General features: G+C 54.6%; 1 protein-coding gene across 1 annotated transcript in view; it reads left to right on the top strand.

Moving 5' to 3' along the window:
- LOC135894709 (alpha-2-macroglobulin-like protein 1) overlaps positions 1 to 18125 on the top strand; it is a 47740-nt gene extending 29615 nt beyond the window's left edge. Inside the window, exons 22-36 of the mRNA XM_065422847.1 lie at positions 289 to 340; positions 940 to 1014; positions 5838 to 6014; positions 6492 to 6573; positions 6852 to 7008; positions 9314 to 9388; positions 9823 to 9979; positions 13546 to 13754; positions 14019 to 14234; positions 14384 to 14508; positions 14938 to 15028; positions 16416 to 16484; positions 16932 to 17034; positions 17713 to 17754; positions 18091 to 18125. Of these exons, the coding sequence (XP_065278919.1) occupies positions 289 to 340; positions 940 to 1014; positions 5838 to 6014; positions 6492 to 6573; positions 6852 to 7008; positions 9314 to 9388; positions 9823 to 9979; positions 13546 to 13754; positions 14019 to 14234; positions 14384 to 14508; positions 14938 to 15028; positions 16416 to 16484; positions 16932 to 17034; positions 17713 to 17754; positions 18091 to 18125 (1665 nt within the window). The remainder of the gene's footprint in view (positions 1 to 288; positions 341 to 939; positions 1015 to 5837; positions 6015 to 6491; positions 6574 to 6851; positions 7009 to 9313; positions 9389 to 9822; positions 9980 to 13545; positions 13755 to 14018; positions 14235 to 14383; positions 14509 to 14937; positions 15029 to 16415; positions 16485 to 16931; positions 17035 to 17712; positions 17755 to 18090) is intronic.
- Positions 18126 to 18731: the final 606 nt, after the last annotated feature.

Genomic DNA, 18731 nt, shown 5'->3' with positions numbered 1-18731 from the left:
GTGACACACGGGAGGGCTCGAGGGGGCGGAGGGAACTAGCAGAGGGAAGCTCCGCGCTGAAGTGAAGGAAGCCGCGGATCTGCTGGGCTGGGAACAGTGTCCCCGGGGAAGGGACGGGAGCCCCATCGCTGGGGTGCTGAGAGATGGATGTGCCCGAGCCCCACAGGATGGGCTGTAGGGGATGACCCTGCCCTGGCTAGGGGCACTGGCTGACCCAGCAGGCCCTGTCAGGCTGTGCCGTGCGTGGTCCCTTCTCCTGACCTTCTGTCTGATGCTCCTTCCCCACAGCCGGGGGGGATCCTGGAGGAGAAGGCGCACAGCTCCCTGCTCTGCCAGGAAGGTAGGATCCCAGCGCCTGTGCGGGGCTCAGTGGGTGTCATTAACGCGGGGAGTATCTTGGCTGCGGCACGTCAGTGATGGCTGAGCCACTAGATGGCCCAGCTAGGGGCCCAGGAGCCGCCAGGCCGGACCGGACCAGGGGGCATCCAGGCCAATGTCCTGCCTGGCACAGGGTCCAGGCCCAGCTGCCTGGGGAAGATGCACCCCCTAGTGGGCAGTTATGGAACCGTCTGCCATGGGCCGAAGGCTCGAGCACGTTCGGCTCCTGCTCCCGAGTCTCACTAGCCCCTCTTGCACCAGCTCCTCTCCCCTGCAGCCTGGCCCCCGTGTGTACGATGGTCCCTGCAGAGCTCGTCACACCGGCTCTCTGGGGCCAGGAGAGGGACCAGCTCCCACAGGCAGGACCTTCCGCTGAGAGCCCCCAGCCCTCGCCCTCAAGGGCACGTATGTGCCATGGTGGGGGGAGCTTGGGGTTGAGAGAGGGGCTGTGACTGGGTGAGAGCCCCAGATGGTGAGGAATGGAGGGATCTGATTGGCTGGAGGCAGGGGCAGGTTCCCAACAGGCCTTTAACGGTTTGTCTTTGCCTTCGTGTTACGCAGCCTCCGAAGAAATCTACTTGCAGCTGCCAGCGAACGTCCTGGCGGGGTCCGAGCGGGCCCACGTGACTGTCCTGGGTAAGGAATTCCCCTGCCCCATCCTGTTGTATCAACCAGGCAAGGTACTAACAAACTTCAACAGGACTTTATTTTTACAGTGGAAACCTCTTTACCAAGCTGCTGCTGCATCCTCTGTAACTCTCACTCAGCCTCAACTCCTCCCCCCTCCTTCCTGTTTCCTGTCCTTTCAGACTCCCAACAGCCAGTGCTCCCAGTTTTAATAATTACAGCAGCATCTAAACACCACAGTCCCTCCTCTCTTAAGAAAATTTCCCAATTAAAATAAACATTGTTCTAACCACAGGAACAAATATGAAACAAGACACTATACTGTTGGCAGAAATATTACACTGAAAACACTGTAGATAGTACATAACATAGTCTCTAGTCCAGGCAGGTGGTCGTCTGGGTCTGACAGGCCGTCTCTCAAGCCCCGGTTCCAGTGCAATGTCTTGTTGTGGTGGTTCTACAGTGAAATCATCCAATGCAGACTGGGTGTTGGCATAATCTCCTCTTGGTGCATAGGCAGGTGCAAGATAAGAAGCATTCCATACCCTCCCATCAGAAAGTCGATAGGTGTAAGGTCCCTTCTTCTGTATGATTTTAAGAGGAGCTGTGAATTTATGGTCCCCTTTGCGTAAGATTCCAGGTTTTCGTATTCTAACGAAGGAACCACACTCAAACTTTGGTTCCTTAGCACTCCACCGCTTGTCTGTGAAAGCCTTAGACTTTGCTTGGTTCTGTTCAACTGTTTTTCTCACATCATCCTCGTTTGGGGCATCAGGTAGTGCCTTTAACAATCCAGCAATGTTCAGTTTAGTAGTCATCTGTTTCCCATGCAGTAACTCTGCAGGTGATCTTTGCATTGTGGCATGTCGTGTAGCCCGGTATGCTTGCAAGAAATCAGTAGTGAAGGGTATCCACAATCGCCCTTCCAGTTTAGCTGTTTGCAAACTCTCTTTCAAACTTCTGTTAAACCGTTCAATTTCCCCATTGGCTTGAGGGTAATATAGGGATGACCTTCTGTGTAAAATGTTCCTCTCTGCTAGAAAAGTTTCAAACTCCAGGGAAGTAAATTGACTACCATTATCTGAAACCAGTTCTTTGGGGTTACCTTCCCTGCTAAAAACTGAAGAGAGGAACTTAATTACTGTAGCAGAAGAGATTTGCGATGTAAACGCTACCTCAGGCCATTTACTGAAATAGTCTATTAAGGTGATGGCATAACGACAGTCAATTGGAGCAGTATCAAAGGGTCCTACAATGTCAATCGCCACTTTTTCCCATGCAGATTCAGGAAGAGGAACAGGCTGTAATGGAAGGGTACATGTCACTGCTGTCTTATCATGCATTTGACAAGTGACACAGGATTTTATGAGTGCTTCAGTTTGAGAGTACATCCCTGGCCACCAATACAGATCCCGTAGTCGTTGTTTGGTTCTGACAATTCCTTGATGAGTATCGTGTGCCAGGTGTATGAGTTTTGACTGTAATTCTTCTGGCACAAGTAGCCGGTGTGTACCTTGTAGCACACAGCCATCGAGCAAAGAAAGTTCATCCCGAACTCTAAAACAAGGTAGCAAAACTGGGTCAAGGCTTTTAGGGTTACTGGGACATCTCTTTGTCAGAAATTCCCGTAGTTTTTGTTGAATTGGACACGCTGAACAAGCAGCTTGAAATTGTTCTCTTGTAGCTGCAGTAAGAGTGCTTGTAATAAGCGCAACTACTACATCCTCATCCTCCGGTGGACCATCTGGTGAAGGCAAAGACAGGCGAGAAAGGCAATCAGCTACCACATTTTTGTTTCCAGGCTTATATTCCAGTTCATAATTGAAAGAGAGTAGTCTTGCAGACCATCTAGCAATACGATATCCTGCTCTTCCCAGTCCTTTTGTGGTAAGCAACGTTGTCAAAGGGCTGTGGTCTGTGCACAACTTGAACGTGCGGCCCCACAGGTAAGTTCTCCATTTTTCAGTAGCTCAGACACAAGCAAGTGCTTCTTTTTCGACTGTAGAATATTTTCTCTCAGCATTTCTTAGTGTCCTTGAAGCAAATGCAACAGTCCTCTCTGTGCTGTCCTCATGAAGTTGTGTGAGGACAGCCCCAAGTCCATAATCAGAAGCATCAGTAGTTACAATTGTGGGCAATGCGGGACTGAATAGTGCAAGTACTGAACTATGTACAATCAAGTCTTTCACGGTTTCGAAACTAGCTTGTGCATCCGTTGTCCACACTAAGGTTGAACTGCTCCGTAGTAATTCTTGTAACGGTTCAATGACAGAGGCATAATAGGGAATGAATTTTGCATACCAGGAGGTAAGACCCAAGAAGGAATGTAAGATTTGCAAATCTGTTGGAGGAGGAGCATTTGAAATTGCCATGATATGATCTGGGTCAGGTTTTAGTCCAGCCTGTGAAATTGTATGCCCCAGAAAAGAGAGTTCTGTTTGTCTAAATTTGCATTTGGATCTATTGAGCTTGAGGCCTGCTTTGCTGATGCAGTTTAGTACAGACTGCAGGTTATTGTCATGCTCCTCAGTAGTATTTTCAAACACGATAATATCATCCACATAGCACTGAACTCCATGTTGATTCTTCAGAATCACTGACATCATTTTTTGGAAGGCACTTGGGGCTGATGTGAGACCGTATGGAACACTTTTAAAATGAAATAGTCCATCATGTGTAATAAATGCTGTGAGGTCTCTGCTATCTTCATGCAACATAACCTGGTGGTATGCACTCTGCAAATCAAGAGTAGAAAACATCTTTCCTTCACGGAGTTCTGCAAATACTTCTTCTATGTGAGGAAGAGGATGGCTGTCAATCACAATAGCTTTATTTGGCTCCCTTAAATCCACACAAAGGCAAATGTCTCCACACTTCTTCTGCGTCACTACTATAGGTGAAACCCATTCCGAGGAGTTAATCTCTTCAATAATGTCCTTTTGAACAAGTTTTCTAAGTTCCTCTGAAAGAGCTTCCCTGACTGAAAATGGTAAGCACTGTAATTTCTGTCGTACAGGCATCACATTATTCCGCATTTTAACATTATGCAGAAACCCATAAGCACAGCTGAGTTTCTCCTCAACCTGGTGTTGGGTCCCAGCTGAAACTGGTGTGTGTACCGCAAGAGTGCTTTGCTGAGGAAGATCAATTCATCCATTAACTACCCTGAGATTTAAAGCAGACAATAAATCTCTGCCAAGGATAGGAGTGCCTTTGTGGACAACGTAGAACTCTGCAGTTACACAGCAATCACCAAAAGTAACTATTGCTGGCAGGCAGCCATGTACTGGAATATGGTTTTGCAAATAGCACACCAACTGAAGTTTGGGTTCAGTAAGAGGCACATCTTTAAAGTAATGCAAATAAATGGAATCAGGTAGTATAGATACTGCTGAGCCAGTGTCCAACATTAGCTGAACAGAGTGTGATTTGCCTGTGGGTATGGTGGAAACATTTACAATGCAGTGGGGGAGAGATAGCTTAGTGGTTTGAGCATTGGCCTGCTAAACCCAGGGTTGTGAGCTTAATCCTTGAGGGGGCTGTTTAAGGAACTGGGGTAAAAATCTGTCTGGGGATTAGTCCTGTTTTGAGCAGGGGATTAGACTAGATGACCTCCTGAGGTCCCTTCCAACCCTGAGATTCTATGATTATCTGTTCTGGAATATGTGCAGTAGTGATTTTGTCCACACGCAGCACAGTAACATCTGGTATTGTAACTGCATGCACCTGTTGATTGGACTGGCTACTGTGACATACTTTAGCAAAATGCCCAATCTTTTTGCAATGATTGCACTGAGCTAGTTTTGCTGGACATCCTGTGTAGCTTGCAAGATGGTGTGGGGATCCACAGCGAAAGTATGCTTTTACTGTATTTCGAATTTGCTGATTCAGTGGCTTTTCATTAGTTTTCCTCTTGCAATTGTTTGTCTGCAGCGATAGTGAACTTTTCTGCAAAGGAGTCACAGCCTGGACTGTGCCTCCTGTATCTGTAGCTGACTCAATCTGAGTAGCAATGGTTATTGCTTTTTCTAGTGTAAGTTGTGGTTCTAGAAGTAAGCGTTCTCTTACACGAAGCATGGCTTTCTTACTTCAGAAATCTCTGTAGCACTGATTGCAAGCAGATAAGGCTCAAACATATGGCTCCAGACAGTAAAAGCAATTGGAGGCTCACCTGGGCTTTGCAGAAAGGGTGCAGGTGGGTTCATAGGCAGAAGATCCATCCTCGTCGCCAAAATGTTGTATCAACCAGGCAAGGTACTAACAAACTTCAACAGGACTTTATTTTTACAGTGGAAACCTCTTTACCAAGCTGCTGCTGCACCCTCTGTAACGCTCACTCTGTCTCCTCAACTCCTCCCCCTTCCTTCCTATTTCCTGTCCTTTCAGACTCCCAACAGCCAGTGCTCCCAGTTCTAATAATTACAGCAGCATCTAAACACCACACATCCCTGCCAGGGCACGGTGCCCTTCACCAGCCAGCCCATCTGTGGCCCAGGGCTCTGATCAGAGAGGCCGGGGCATCACGGATGGAAAAGACCAATGATGTCTTGTGGGTGTCTGGGGCCAGGGCAGGAGTGGTCCCTGCAGTCTGTGCTCCAGGGCCTTGTCCCCAGCGAGGGGCAATAGACTCCTGTGGTGATGCCATGAAGTTGTGCCAGGGCATTGGCGTCTTGGCCATTCATCACCACGTATCTGCGTATCCCCACCAGGCCTGAATCAAACTGGGGGCTCTGGGCCCCTGTGTGCCAGGGCTCCACTGATGTGGTGTTAGGGACGGGGCAGCTATTGTGCAGCCTGGTAATTCTCTGCTTCCCCAACTCCCTTGGTGCCAGGAGACATAATGGGCACGGCTCTGCAGAACATAGATCACCTGCTGGCCATGCCCGACGGATCCGGAGAGGAGAACATGGTCTGGTTCGCTCCCAACATCTATATCCAGCAGTACCTGGAGAAGAGCGGGCAGCTGAGCCCGGAGATCAGAGACAAGGCCCAGGGATTCCTCCAGAGCGGTGAGTGTCCTCCCACCCCTGCGCCCCCAGGGCATGGCGGGGCCATGCGAGGGCCCTGCACATGCCACCTCTGGGGCCCGGGTTCCAATCCGGACCCAGATCAGGGCCCTGGCTGACTCTGGGGGTCAGTGAATTAGATCCTTGGCCTTTCCTCTCTGGGGCACCAGTCCCGAGGCCCAGGTCATAAGGACTGTTTGACTCAGGGTTCAGGGAATGGGAGAGGAGCCCTTTCCCCTCTAGGGGGCGCTGGTTGGGATCGAGCCCCAGGTCGGGGCACTGGAGCGTTTGGGGGGATCAGGGCCCTATTCAGCCTTAACTCCATACCCGTATTCAAACCGACCCCTGGAATCTCTGAGTCTCAGCGTTGTGGGGGAGGGGAGGGCTGGCGGGCCCCACGGGGCGCAGGCTGGGCGTGGATTCTAGCCCCTCGGGGGGTGAGCGGATCCAGGACTAGCTGTCTCTCTCCCGTCCCCGCAGGCTACCAGCACGAGCTGCTCTATAAACACAACGACGGCTCTTACAGCGCCTCTAGGAAGAGAGATGCCAGGGGCAACACCTGGTGAGGGGCCGCACGGCATGGGCGAGTCAGGGCTCTGGGTGGGCAGGGCCTACCGGGCTGCAGCCTGACCCCCAGCCCCACTGCTATTCCAGTCCTGCTCCCCACACAGCTCTGCCCCACTTACTCACTCCAAATCCTCCCATTCCCATATTGGGCTCCCCTGACAGCTCTGCTCACCCCCTACAATGCTGACCCCCAGCCCGTCCCCCACACACCTCCCTCCTGGCCCGCAGCATCTCCTGCAGAGTGTCCCTCTCACGGGGTCTCTCCCCGCCCAGGCTGACGGCCTTCGTTCTCAAGTCCTTTGGCCAGGCCAGACCCTACATCTCCATCGACAAGAAGCACCTAGAGGACGCCCTAAGGTGGCTGCAGCGCCGCCAGCGGAAGACCGGCTGCTTCCGCAGTGTGGGGAAGCTGTTGAACAACGCCCTGCAGGTGGGAGGCTGGGGGGATGGGCTGATGGGATGGGGGAGGAGGGGACAAGCTGGGGAAGGGGTGGGGGCCCCTCATGGCAGCTGGTTGTTGTGACCCGTGTCGGTTTGGGGGATTTCCCTGGGTTTTTGGAATGGCTGAATGGCTGGAACGGCCGGGGCAGCGGGTTATTGCACCGAACGAGGGAGCAGCCCTGGCCCAGCCCCCCTGGCTCCTGCACAGCCCGGTCTCCCTGCAGGCACTGAGCAGACCCCGCACTCATTGCCTGGCACGGAGAGCCTGAGGGTGACTCCCATAACTCCCCATGCGGCTCAGTCAGAAGGGCGGTCGCGGTGCATCATGGGAGATGTAGTCCAAAGAAGCCCGAGTCCATGGGGGAACGGGTGCACGAGGCCTGTGCAGCTGAATGTTGAACCGGTTCGCAGTGGAAGGTTTAGATTCAGGTCACCAACCCGAGAGGCTGCGATTTGGGCCCCGCCGACCCACAGCAGAATGTTGCGTTTCTATTTTCCCAACGGAAATCGAAACGTTTCAGCAAAAGTAACGTTTTCCCTCAAAGTTTTGGTTTTGTGGAGACTGCATCATCTGTCGAGAAATCATTTCAGCAGGAAATTCCCACCCAGCTCGAGTCACAGCCTAATTCCTGCCACTGCCCGGAGTTTGCAGGGAGCCGGGAATCTACAAGTGGGGTGTGACGATGCTGCCCGTGGGAGCCAGCTGAGGTCACTCAATCAGGATGAACTGCAGACAGAACGGGGCAGACAAATCCTAAATGCTGGTGGATATTCCAATACTTAGATTTACCAAGCCAGCCCAAAACAGATTCTGTATTACCTCACTGGTTATGCAGACGTCCAAACAACACAGTTCCCTTAAAGTGCCCAGCCTCAGGCCGCCATCCAGACACACATGTCAGATATGATGATGATTACTGAAAATCTTATCTCATCATATAAAAGAAAAGGTTCTTCTGATCCCAAAGGACCAAGCCTCAGACCCAGGTCAAATGATAACTTAGATCTTACCCAAAATACACCTTTATAGTCAATTCTTATTCACTAAACTAAAATTTATTAAAAAAGAAAAGAGAAAGAGTGTTGGTTAAAAGATCAATATACACACCGACTTGAGTTCAATTCTTGAGGTTCTGATACATAGCAGAGATGAGCTTGTAGTTGCCAAAAGTCCTTTTGGAAAAAATCCATAGGTTATAATCCAATGTCCATATTCAGGGTGACTCCAGTCAATGACTGGGGATCTCAATCCTTGTGGATTAAGTTTTCCTTCTCTTGAAACCCAAAGCAGATCTGAGATGAAGAAGGATCGTGTCCCAAGGTTTTTATACATTTCCAGCAGCCTTTTGGCCTGAGAAAACAATAGGCTTAACTCTCCTTCTCCTAAACATCATGGCAATTAGCACAGGGTAATTTATCCATTAAACAGTTCAGATACAGGTTACCACAACCTTCAAAGAGACATAGAGACAATAATACTATTTCTCTCAAGTGTCTTCATAAATGTTAATATTCCTTTTTTGATCTTTGAATTAAAGTTATAGCAATAGACAAGACTCGTTTGCTTACATCACAAGACCTGAGCAAACATCTCCCATTCGATCTCTAACAATGCAGACTTGCATTTCAAAGCTCTATTCATTTACATATCTTCCTAACCAGTCTCTAAAGTTCGGCCATGGGCCAGGTCAGTCTGTGAGTTAATTAACTCGTTCTGGCCCTGTCACCTTTCAGTGAGATATTATATTACACTCATAACGTCACAATGGGCTGGGGCTGTATCCAGCCGTTTGGGAGATAGAAGGAGACAAATCTTAGGCAAAGTCCGGATTCCCGCACAGGGGGACTATTTAATGAGCATCGACTCACCCAGCGAGGGGTGAATCCCTCAGCCTCTGCAGAAACGGCCCTTGGTCTTCACAGGAAATCTGGCAAATGTCAGTTCAAACCAACTTCCCAACCTCTGGTTCCAGGGGGGCTCAGATAGGGTTTTATGCTGGGAGCCCAGTGCAGCCATGGCTATGGAGCCGCTACCACCTCTCCTAAAGTAGCCTGTGGAACTCACTGCCACCGTGTGGCCTCCCTGGCTGCTACGACTGGGGGCAGCTGCTCGGGACCCAGATGGGCCTGACAGGACCCAGCAGGAGGCAGGACACAAACGCAGCCACTCGGAGCGCTGGAGCCAGGTCTTCTCAGGCCCAATGGGCCTGTCCTGGGCAGCGGCTCACCTGCTCCTGGCAACAAGGTCCCGCAGCTCGGTCTGAGCCAGCTCCCGGTGTCTCCATCCCCCTCAGGGCGGCGTGGTGGACGAGCTCTCTCTCTCGGCTTACATCACGGTGGTGCTGCTGGAGCTGGGGCAGCCGCTCACGGTGAGGCCAAGCCTGGCTGTCCCCGGGGAGGGGCCGGCAAGATTTGGGGGTGACAGGGTGCTGTGGGGCGCAGTGAGGAGGCGGGTTAGTGGGGGGAGGGGAAATTGACAGGTCGGGGGGGTTGTTACCAAGGTGGGGGTCAGGGTGCTGTGGAGAGTTGGGCTGGGGTCAGGGTCGGAGGAAGGTTCAGTAGGTCCGGGTGGGGCTGGGCTGTTTTGGTGTCTAGCGCTCGGGGGAGGGGGTCTGGCAAGGCTTGGGGGGTGCAGGGTGCGGGTGGCGGTGGGGGCATGGGTCGGGGGAGGTGACGACAGGCTGGCGGGAGGGGGTATTTGTGCCCCATGGGGTGGTTGCCGGGGGACACACCCAGGCGTGGGGCGTCTCCTCTGGCCGGCTCAGCCTGACGGGGTGTCTGTTCGGTGTCTCCCCCGTCCCAGGACCCCATGGTGACCAGGGCCCTCCAATGCCTCCGGGAGTCGAGCACCAGCGACCTCTATACGCAGGCGCTGCTGGCCTACGCCTTCGGGCTGGCGGGGAGCACTGAGCTCCGGGGCACCCTTCTGCAGCGCCTGGCCCAGCACAGCGGCAGCACCGGTACCGGCAGCACCTCGCTCTAGTGCTCTCCTCGCTGCCGGCCTCTAGACACAGGGCAGGGCCAGCTGCCCCCTGCAGCCCTGCCCACCCAGGTGCCCCCTGCCCCGGGGCCTCCTCAGCCTGGCAGGGGAGCTGGGTCTCCGTGTCCCAGTCAGTCCGTGGTCTCTGCTGAGGCTGCCAGCGAGGGGCCGACGCGCTGGGCTCCGTCGTGGGGACACTTCTCCCCTCAGAGCTGGAGTGAGATCGTCCCGCCATTTCCCAGGGCCCAGCGCACGGAGCGAAGGGGGACGAGGCTGGGTCGCTGTCAGCCTGGGGGGATCGGAGCTGAGAACCTAGAGGGGCAAAGCCCCATGTCCCAACCCAGCCCTCTAAAGCGCCCGGGGCCAGGAGCGTGACGGGGTCCAGTGGGCTCAGAGCCTGTGGGGCAGGGCCTTGCGTAGGCAGCTCCCAAGGGGAACGGGCCATAACCGAGCCCTGGGGAGATGCCAGAGGATCCCAGCCCCCATCCTGTGTTGGGGACATCCAGCTGGGGAGTCCCTGCCCGAGGCTTCTCAGCTTGGCCTGGCTAATACTGGGAAGGGAACGGGCATCACTGAGCCAGGGCCGGCTAGGGCCTTCTGTCTCTGGGAGAGGGGGTTGTACAGGGAAGCAGGTCTCTGGGTGCCCCCTTGTCTGCACCATGTGCCCCCCAGGGACCCATGGGAGGCTGCCCGTCCCCCAGCTCCAGTTCCCCTAGCCTTTCCCTTCACAGATGCTCTTGGGTTTGTGCCATTCCCAGCCCAGCCCCGGTGTGAGTGATGCAGCCTGGGGCCAGCTGCCCATAGGGCGGGAGGTCCCATGGGAGGCCTGAGGCCCACTGGGAGTGCGGCTGGGGCTGCAGGAGGCGGTGCTGCCCCGCGTCGGTGCTGAGCTGAAGGAGCCCTCGGCATGAGGCCAGGGGGCGCTGGGAGTCCCAGGTTGAGTCCCTCACACTCCTCATGAACACGCCCCAGTGATCTCTGTGTGTCTCCTCGGCGCCATTCGAGCTCAGACTGAGCCATGCCTGGAGCTGAGGCCTGGAGCACTCGGTTCCTGCCAGGTCCTGGGGAGACGTCCCCCCACAGAGAGGAGCCACCTGTGTGGTCCGGGTGGCTCTGTCGTGTCTCGGCTCAGGTGAAAAGTCCCTTCTCTCCAAGCCCTGGTGCGGCGGCTGCAGCTGGTCTGTTCCAGCGAGTTGTGTGTGTCGCCTCCTGCCCCTCCCCGAGGTGGGTAAGAAGTGCTGGGAGCAGCACGTGGCTCCTGCCCCAGAGAGGGGAGAGGTGGGGGCTCTGCTCCCAGGGCCACCAAGGGGCCGCCAGGTACTGGGGTAAAACAGCCCTCGGGTAACAGGACCTGTCTCCGAGGTCACAAAGACCCTGTGGAGGGGCGTGTTTATCAGGCGTCAGTGCCATCCCTGCCCTTCACCTGGGTCGTGCTCCCCTCTTGCCCCCAGCCCCAGGGGGTCCCGCAGTCTCTCAGGGGCTCTCTGCCCCCCTCTAGCAGTGGTGGCACGAGGCACAAGCAGACTAAGCAATTGCTTAGGGTCCCAAGAAGCTCATGGGTCCCCCAGTTTGGTATTATCCCCAAAACCCGTTCATCTAATGTAACATGGCCTGTTTACCAGGGTGTCAGTGTTGCGGGGGGGGGGGGGGGGTTGGGATTGTGATGGGATGGACCCCCCTTCTGGGATACCATCTGATGTACTGGGATTTCACTGAGGGCTTGTCTACACTGGCAATTAACAGCGCTGCAGCTTTCTCGCTCAGGGGTGTGGGAAAACACCGCCCTGATCACAGCAAGTTGCAGCGCTGTAAAGCGCCAGTGTAGACAGTGCCCCAACACTGGGAGCTGCACCCCTCGTGGAGGTGGGTTTTTAGAGCACTGGGAGAACTCTCTCCCAGCGCTGCGCCGCGACCACACAAGTCACATTAAAGCTTTAACATTTCCAGTGTAGACTAGGCCTGAGCCTCCCCTGCTCAATCCCCAGGGTTCCCTCTCCGTGCGTTGCTGAATTAGGCTCTCTGGCCTCTTGCAGCATGCACACAGGTAGGGCCACACCCTGCTGCAGACACAGACTGACGTCAGCTCTGTGTGAGAGGACTCCCTCAGCACTCACGTGCACACCCCTTTGGGAGATAAACCCAGAATAATACTGTCTGGCGCTGTATAGAAAAATCTGCACAGCGCAAACTCGTAAAAATCCGCCCTCTTCCTCAATGTGAAGAGAGATGTGCCTGACTTCCTGCCCCCTCCCCCCAGTTCGAAAGTGAACAAATTGGGTTATATTATAAATAAGAAATAAGTTTATTAACTACAAAAGGTGAATTGTAAGGGAACATAACAGAGAACAGCCAGAACAAAGCAGATTACTGAGCAAATAAAACAAAGTGCACAAGCTAAGCTCAATATACTTAAGAAACAGGTTACAAAATGTAATTTTTTACCCTAAATGTTATTTTAGGCAGGTTTCAAAGTTTCTGTGGTTTGGAGTTCCAGTTATATTTCTTTTCAGACTGGACCCCTGTCTCAGTCTAGACTCCCCCCTTGCCTGCCCTCCAGGTGGCTTTAGCAGTCTTTCTTTTTGGGCAGACAGGCCATGGAGAGGAGTCCCCCCATTTGCCTTCCTCCCCACCCTTAACTAGCATTTACATAAGGTGGGAATCCTTTGTTTCCCAGACTTGACCCTCTTTCCCTTCCAGTGGAATGTTACAAGAAGTCCCAGGTAATGTTTAGTATCAGGTGACAAGACCACCTGACCTAGCAGTGTCACAGTTACATCCCTGGATGCTTCCCAGCAGGGAGAGAGATTAGTATCCTCATGGTCTTGTTGTTCCTTCCTGACGGCCCATCAGATCTGATGGCCTGTCGTAAGTGGGTGTCTTCCCAATACACATCCACTTGTAATGGTTACATAGTCCATATGCCTAACTTTAGATACAGAGATGATACATGCATACGAATTGGATAATCACATTCAGTAAATCAGAACCTTTCCAATGATATCTCACATGAGCCATCTTGCGTAACGTGTATCTCAGTGATGTCATATTCGTCTCATAAGCATATTTTCAAAAAGAATATGGAGTGCAACATCACAGGGCTATTTCTTGGTTTGTGGATATAATGCAGCTAATATTTGTAATGGGCTGGTGGTGGGGGGGAATATTCCTGTTAGGCCCCCCTTTGGGTTAGCACCACCTTTGCCCCTGAGCGGCCGCACCACATAGGTTTAGGGGTCACTTGCAGCCAGTGACCCACCGGAGCTGGGTTTTTAGCTCAGGCAGGAGAGGCTCAGGGGTTTCGAGACAGACATCCAGGGTTCAGTCCCTGCTGACGATCCACCCAGGGGTGTCGTGTTACACTTGTGTAGCCCTCCTGTGCACTGTGAATCACCTGCCGTGTCCTGCCCCAGAGGTGGCTGCATTCAGTGGGGAGCAGGAGTACCACTGGCCTGGGAAGCCCTTGGGGCCCCTTTGGAAAGCAAACAGGTGACCCACTGTGTTGTAACTGCAGCCGTGGGGCTGCCCTTCCCTCGGTCCCTCTCCTAGGGGGACAGCTCTACTGGCAGAGGAAGGTGAAGGCGCTGCCCAGCCCCTACAGGAACCAGGCCCTGTCGGCGGAGGTGGAGATGACAGCTTACGTGCTCCTGGCCTATCTCTCCCTGCCCAATGTGTCCGCTGCTGACATGACTGCCGCTCAGATCGTCCGCTGGCTCAGCAAGCAGCAGGAACCCTTTGGGGGCTTCGCCTCCACGCAGGTAATACCCCTGCCCTCGGGGCAAACCAGCGCTGGGGCCCTGGTGCAGGAAGGGGCCAGGAGCCCCCCAGGGGCTACATCTCCACAGCTGACCTGGGGCCCTTCCTGGGAGAGGAAGTCGTGGGGGCAGAGCCCCCTGCCCTCAGGGGCTGGGAGCTGGGATCCCGGTGTCAGCGCCCCGGCGGGTCCTGATCCTGCTGCAGTGAGTCTGAGCCGGGCTCCTCTCCCCAGAGCGTGACAGCAGCTCGGTGACTCTCCTCCCCAGGACACGGTGGTGGCCCTGCAAGCCCTGGCCAAATACGCGGCCCTGACGTACAGCGCGAGCATGGCTGTGTCGGTGACAGTGAGCTCCCAGGCCGGGGCCCGGCAGCAATTCCACGTGGAGAACGCCAACCGGCTGGTGCTGCAGCGAGCGGCCCTGCAGGAGATCCCCGGGCAGTACACGGTGCGGGCCAGCGGCAAGGGCTGTGTCTTTGTGCAGGTGAGTGCAGGAGCCCCGGGGACCAGCCGCCCCAGCGGTGACTACCTGTGCCCTTGCCCTGCCCCACAGCGCCTGGCTCTGGGCCCAGGCTCTGATCTGCTGTGACGGAGGCAGCAGGCTCTGCCCCAACTCTCTTGCTTTTCTCCCAGCTGACTCTGCGCTACAACGTGCCGCCCCCAAAGAGCGCCGCGACCTTTGACCTGCGGGTGGAGACGGAGCCAAAGGAGTGCACCGAGAGCGCCAGATCCCGCTTCAGCCTCGTGCTGCATGCCCGGTACGAGCCCCAACCCTCCACCCCTGCTGGGTCCGAGCGCCCGGGGGCAGGGGCAGGCCCCAGGCAGCGGGGAAATGGCCGGGGCAGAGCCGCCCCACTGCAGGGCCGGGAATCGATCGTCGGGGGAGCCATCCCCCCACAGGGCTCGGGGCAGAGGCAGGGCCCCTTGGGATGTGCCAGGGACTAAAGGGCTGGTCCCGGGGCTGATCTAATGGACAGTCGGCTCCCAAGGAGCTCCTGGCACCGGGCCCCTTGCCTGGGGAGCTCAGGGCTGGCCGGGGGCTAGCGGGGCTCACAGCCCAGAGCAGGCAGAGGGCATTAGAGACGCTTGCAGGGCCGAGAAGACGGGGGGGCCTCCCCTCCCCCTCCATCCCCCTGGGGTCTGTATCCAGGGCAAACCCCGAGCTCAGCGCACGGCTCCTGTTGCAGGTACAGCGGGGAGCGCCCAGCCTCCAACATGGCCATCATCGAGGCCAAGCTGCCGTCCGGCTACACCCCCGTCAAGAGCTCCCTGCGGCAGGTGAGCTTCCCAGGGAGGAGAACAGGCCGGGCCAGTCACACAGCATGAAACCAGGGGCTGATCCATGGGGGAGAGCCAGACCCCCAGGAGAGCACAGATTGCAGCTCTGACCCCCAGGGGGAGCTCCCCCTGCAGAGCCCTGCCCCCTGCCGTGGGGCACTGTGCAGCCCTGGGTCTCCCATCCAGTCACTGAGCAGGTCCGGACCCCAGTGCTTCTATATCCTGGGAAATTTCCCAAAATCTGGGAATTTTTGAGTAAAATGTTTCAACTTGGGAATTTTTTCCCTGGTAACTGACATAAAAACCAAAAAAAGAAACTGTCGGACAACCAAAGCACTCAATTCTAGTGTAATTATAACATCAGCTTTGAAAGCAAAGCAAGAGAAATGTTCTAATTTTATAATTACTTTTAAGCACTTGTATTTACATTGTAAAAATATGTACAGTAAAAATGACAGTGATAAAACTAGTTAAAATATTAATGATGTTCCCAGTGATGACTCAGACCATGAGTCGGAAAATGGATAAAACTCAGAGATTATAATAATAAGGAAAATTATATAAAAGAGTGTTATTTGTTCTTTCTGTTTGCTTTTTTATCTTATTTTATAATCATATGTTTACTTTTTATTTTTTCAAAGTAACTTTGATGTACAGTGGATCCGAAGAAGTGAGGTTTTTACCCACGAAAGCTTATGCCCAAATAAATCTGTTAGTCTTTAAGGTGCCACCGGACTCCTTGTTGTTTTTGTAGATACAGACTAACACGGCTACCCCCTGATACTTGATGTACAGTTCACTGCAGGCCACATGCTGTACTTATTAATACTTTTGTTTTTTAAATAGTGAAATTTGTGTAAAATACATTGTTTTCTATAATTTCAAGCCTACTCCTCACGTGTTAAATATTTTATTTACTGTATAAGTAACATAAATTTAAAATTGAAAAACATCTATATGTATAAAAATTATAATAAATGTGAAATATCTCGAACGAATAAGAATAATTTGGATATAATATATATTATATAATTATTAAAAAAACACATATTATGTTCCTTTGAGATTTTGAAATAAAAAACTTTATCTGGGAATTTTTCACCAGATTTGGGAAATTTTCAGTGCTAGCTTGGGAAAAGTTGGCATCACGATATAGACGCACTCCCTGACCCTGCTTAGCTTCCCCTACAACACAACGCCCATGTCTAGACTCCCGCCCCTCCCCCAGCAGACACCCAGTGCTCAGGTGTGTCTGACATGGGGGGTGGCAGCCAGGCCCCTCGGCCACGGGGGCGTTTGGTGCCCCATGTCCCAGCCCCAGCAGAGTAGTGACTCCGGCCCCAGCCCCTCCGTTCCTGGCTCAGCCGTTTCCTCCCTCTGCTCCTAGCTGGAGAAGCAGCGTTTGGTGAAGTGGCTGAAGGTGCAGAACGACCAGGTGACGCTCTATCTGGACCAGGTGAGTGCGGGCGGCTCGGGGCTCTGGGGGCCTGGTGTGAACGGGGAGGGCGTGTCCTGCCCTGGCTCCACCCCATTACGGTTGCTCTCGTGGGCTCTGTGTCACACGCACGGCGTGGGGTCACTGAAATCTCCCCTGGTTCCAAGTGACCCGTATCCATAAAGGACGGGGAGATGGGACCAGACTCAGCCAAACCCCAGGGAGGGCTGTGAACGGAGCGACGGGGAGCTCAGGGTTGGGGGGCTGGAGCTGGGCCCTGAGTGTGATGAAAGGGGTCACATTTTGCAGGACGGTGGAACAGGGATTCGGAGGGAGCATTTTCTCACTGCTTCAGGCCGCAGGGGCAGGGAGAAGCGGCTGGGCCAGGCCGAGCCTCGGGGAGAAGGGGGTTCGAGTTGCCATTGCAGCCATTCAGCCCAGGTGCTCACTCTGTCGCTCTCTCGGTAGCTGACGAAGGAGGCGGCGAGTTTCACCTTCTCCCTGGAGCAGGATTTCCCCGTGAAGAATCTCAGAGCAGCCCCAGTGAGACTGTACGATTACTACGAGACGGGTGAGTCCCGTCCTAGCTCCGCCCCCATTACAGCTACTCTCTAGGCTCTGTGTCACAGTCAGTGGCTGGGTGGGCATGTCCTGCCCTGGCTCCACCCCATTACAGCTGTTCTCGTGGGCTCTGTGTCACACTCAGGGCGTGGGGTCACTGAAATCTCCCCAGGTGCCAAGTGCCCCATTTCCATAAATCCTACTCAGGTCACAGCCTTCCCGGGTTCGATCTGTGGGGTCGCTCACCGCGAGGGACACGGGAGCCATGTGCTCATTGGGCTAGTGGGGATGGTGCGGCTGGTGTAACGGGGCCGTCCCAGCAGGAGCAGGCGAGTCCCGCCCCTTCAGGGCCCCCCACATTTCCCCTGCCATCCAGCTCCTCAGACGCCCCCAGAACCCTTTGTGCTGGGCCAGGAGGTGGCAGGACGGTTTCCTTGAGCGTTTTGAGGGGTGACTCAGTGGTGATTGCTGGGCCCGTCTGACTTACTTGGAGATGGGGGATGGGAGAGAGCGCACAGCCCCACTCAGACAGCTGGGGGCGACCTCTCACTCCCTTGTAGGGCTCAGACCTACATCAGGGATCCCCTGGGGCTGGGGTAACAGACTCTGCCTGTGTGGGATTAGGGGGAGGGGTTCTCATCCCCCCACTGGGTCTCTCCTCCATTCCTTACATCCCTTGCTGTTGCAGGTGAACACACAGCGGCTGAGTACAGCGCCCCCTGCGGCTCAGGTAGGTATGTTGCACCCACACACAACTCCAGTCCCTACAACTTTATGGTTGGGGGGAGTCCATGGGCCGGAGAGGTCTGTGTGTGTTGTAGAGGGCAAAGGACGGGAGATGGGAGCATGGAACCCACCAGGACCATGTGTGTGGGGGGAGAGACATCTTGGGGGAAGGGTCTATGTGGGGCACAAGGGAATCTGTCTTGAGGGTGGGGGGTGACTCTGAGGGGACAGTCTTTGTGGGGTTGGGAGAGTTCTGGGGGGCCATGTCCACAGGTGTCTGCCGGGTGTGTGGGGGGGTGATTTTGATTCTGTCTCAGGGGATGTTTGTGTTTGTTTAAAGCCCCTGACGCCGACACGATGGAAAATTCCCGCTGAAGCCCCCTCCCCTGCTGGGCAGCCCCCTCCCCTCCCATCCTGAGAGCGCCGCACCAGGAGCCAGACACCCCAGGATCGGGGGGGCACGGACAGGCCTCGTCTCAGCTGCTGCTCTTCCCCGAACCAGCTGCACTATCCCCCTTAGCACCTTCTTCAGCCAACGCCTCCCTGTTCGCTGTGCAAACATCCCACCTGCTCTCCCATCTCTCAGCCTCCAGACTGGCCCGCGTGATCCCAGCTGTCTGTCACACGCGGGGACCAGCGGCTGCAGTGGGGACCCCTGGGGTTTGCTGCCCGTCCTGCCTGGAGCAGCAGGTTCAGTGTAAAACAAAATACAAAAACCCACCTCTTTGTGAGGCTGTTTTGTCGCTTTGTTCCTGCCCTGCTGCTGCTCCTCACACGGCTCCTGTGCATCCTTAGAGGAGCCAGATCCTGTAACCATGACTCTGTCCCCTTCCCCAGCCCTTCGGTCATTGCTGTGGGGTTTGGCTTTAACCCTGGGGAGGGCAGCGTCAGCGACAGCCCCCCGGGTTCCAGCCCCGCCTGGCAGAGCTGCCCTCGTTACGCACGTCTACATGAAAATGGAACCAGTTGAACTGAAATTAG

The sequence above is a fragment of the Emys orbicularis genome, chromosome 25 (genome assembly GCF_028017835.1).
Source record: "Emys orbicularis isolate rEmyOrb1 chromosome 25, rEmyOrb1.hap1, whole genome shotgun sequence".
Classification (NCBI taxonomy): domain Eukaryota; kingdom Metazoa; phylum Chordata; order Testudines; family Emydidae; genus Emys; species Emys orbicularis.
The sequence above is the reverse complement of the archived record's forward strand: the minus strand, read 5'-3'. Positions and strand labels throughout refer to the sequence as shown.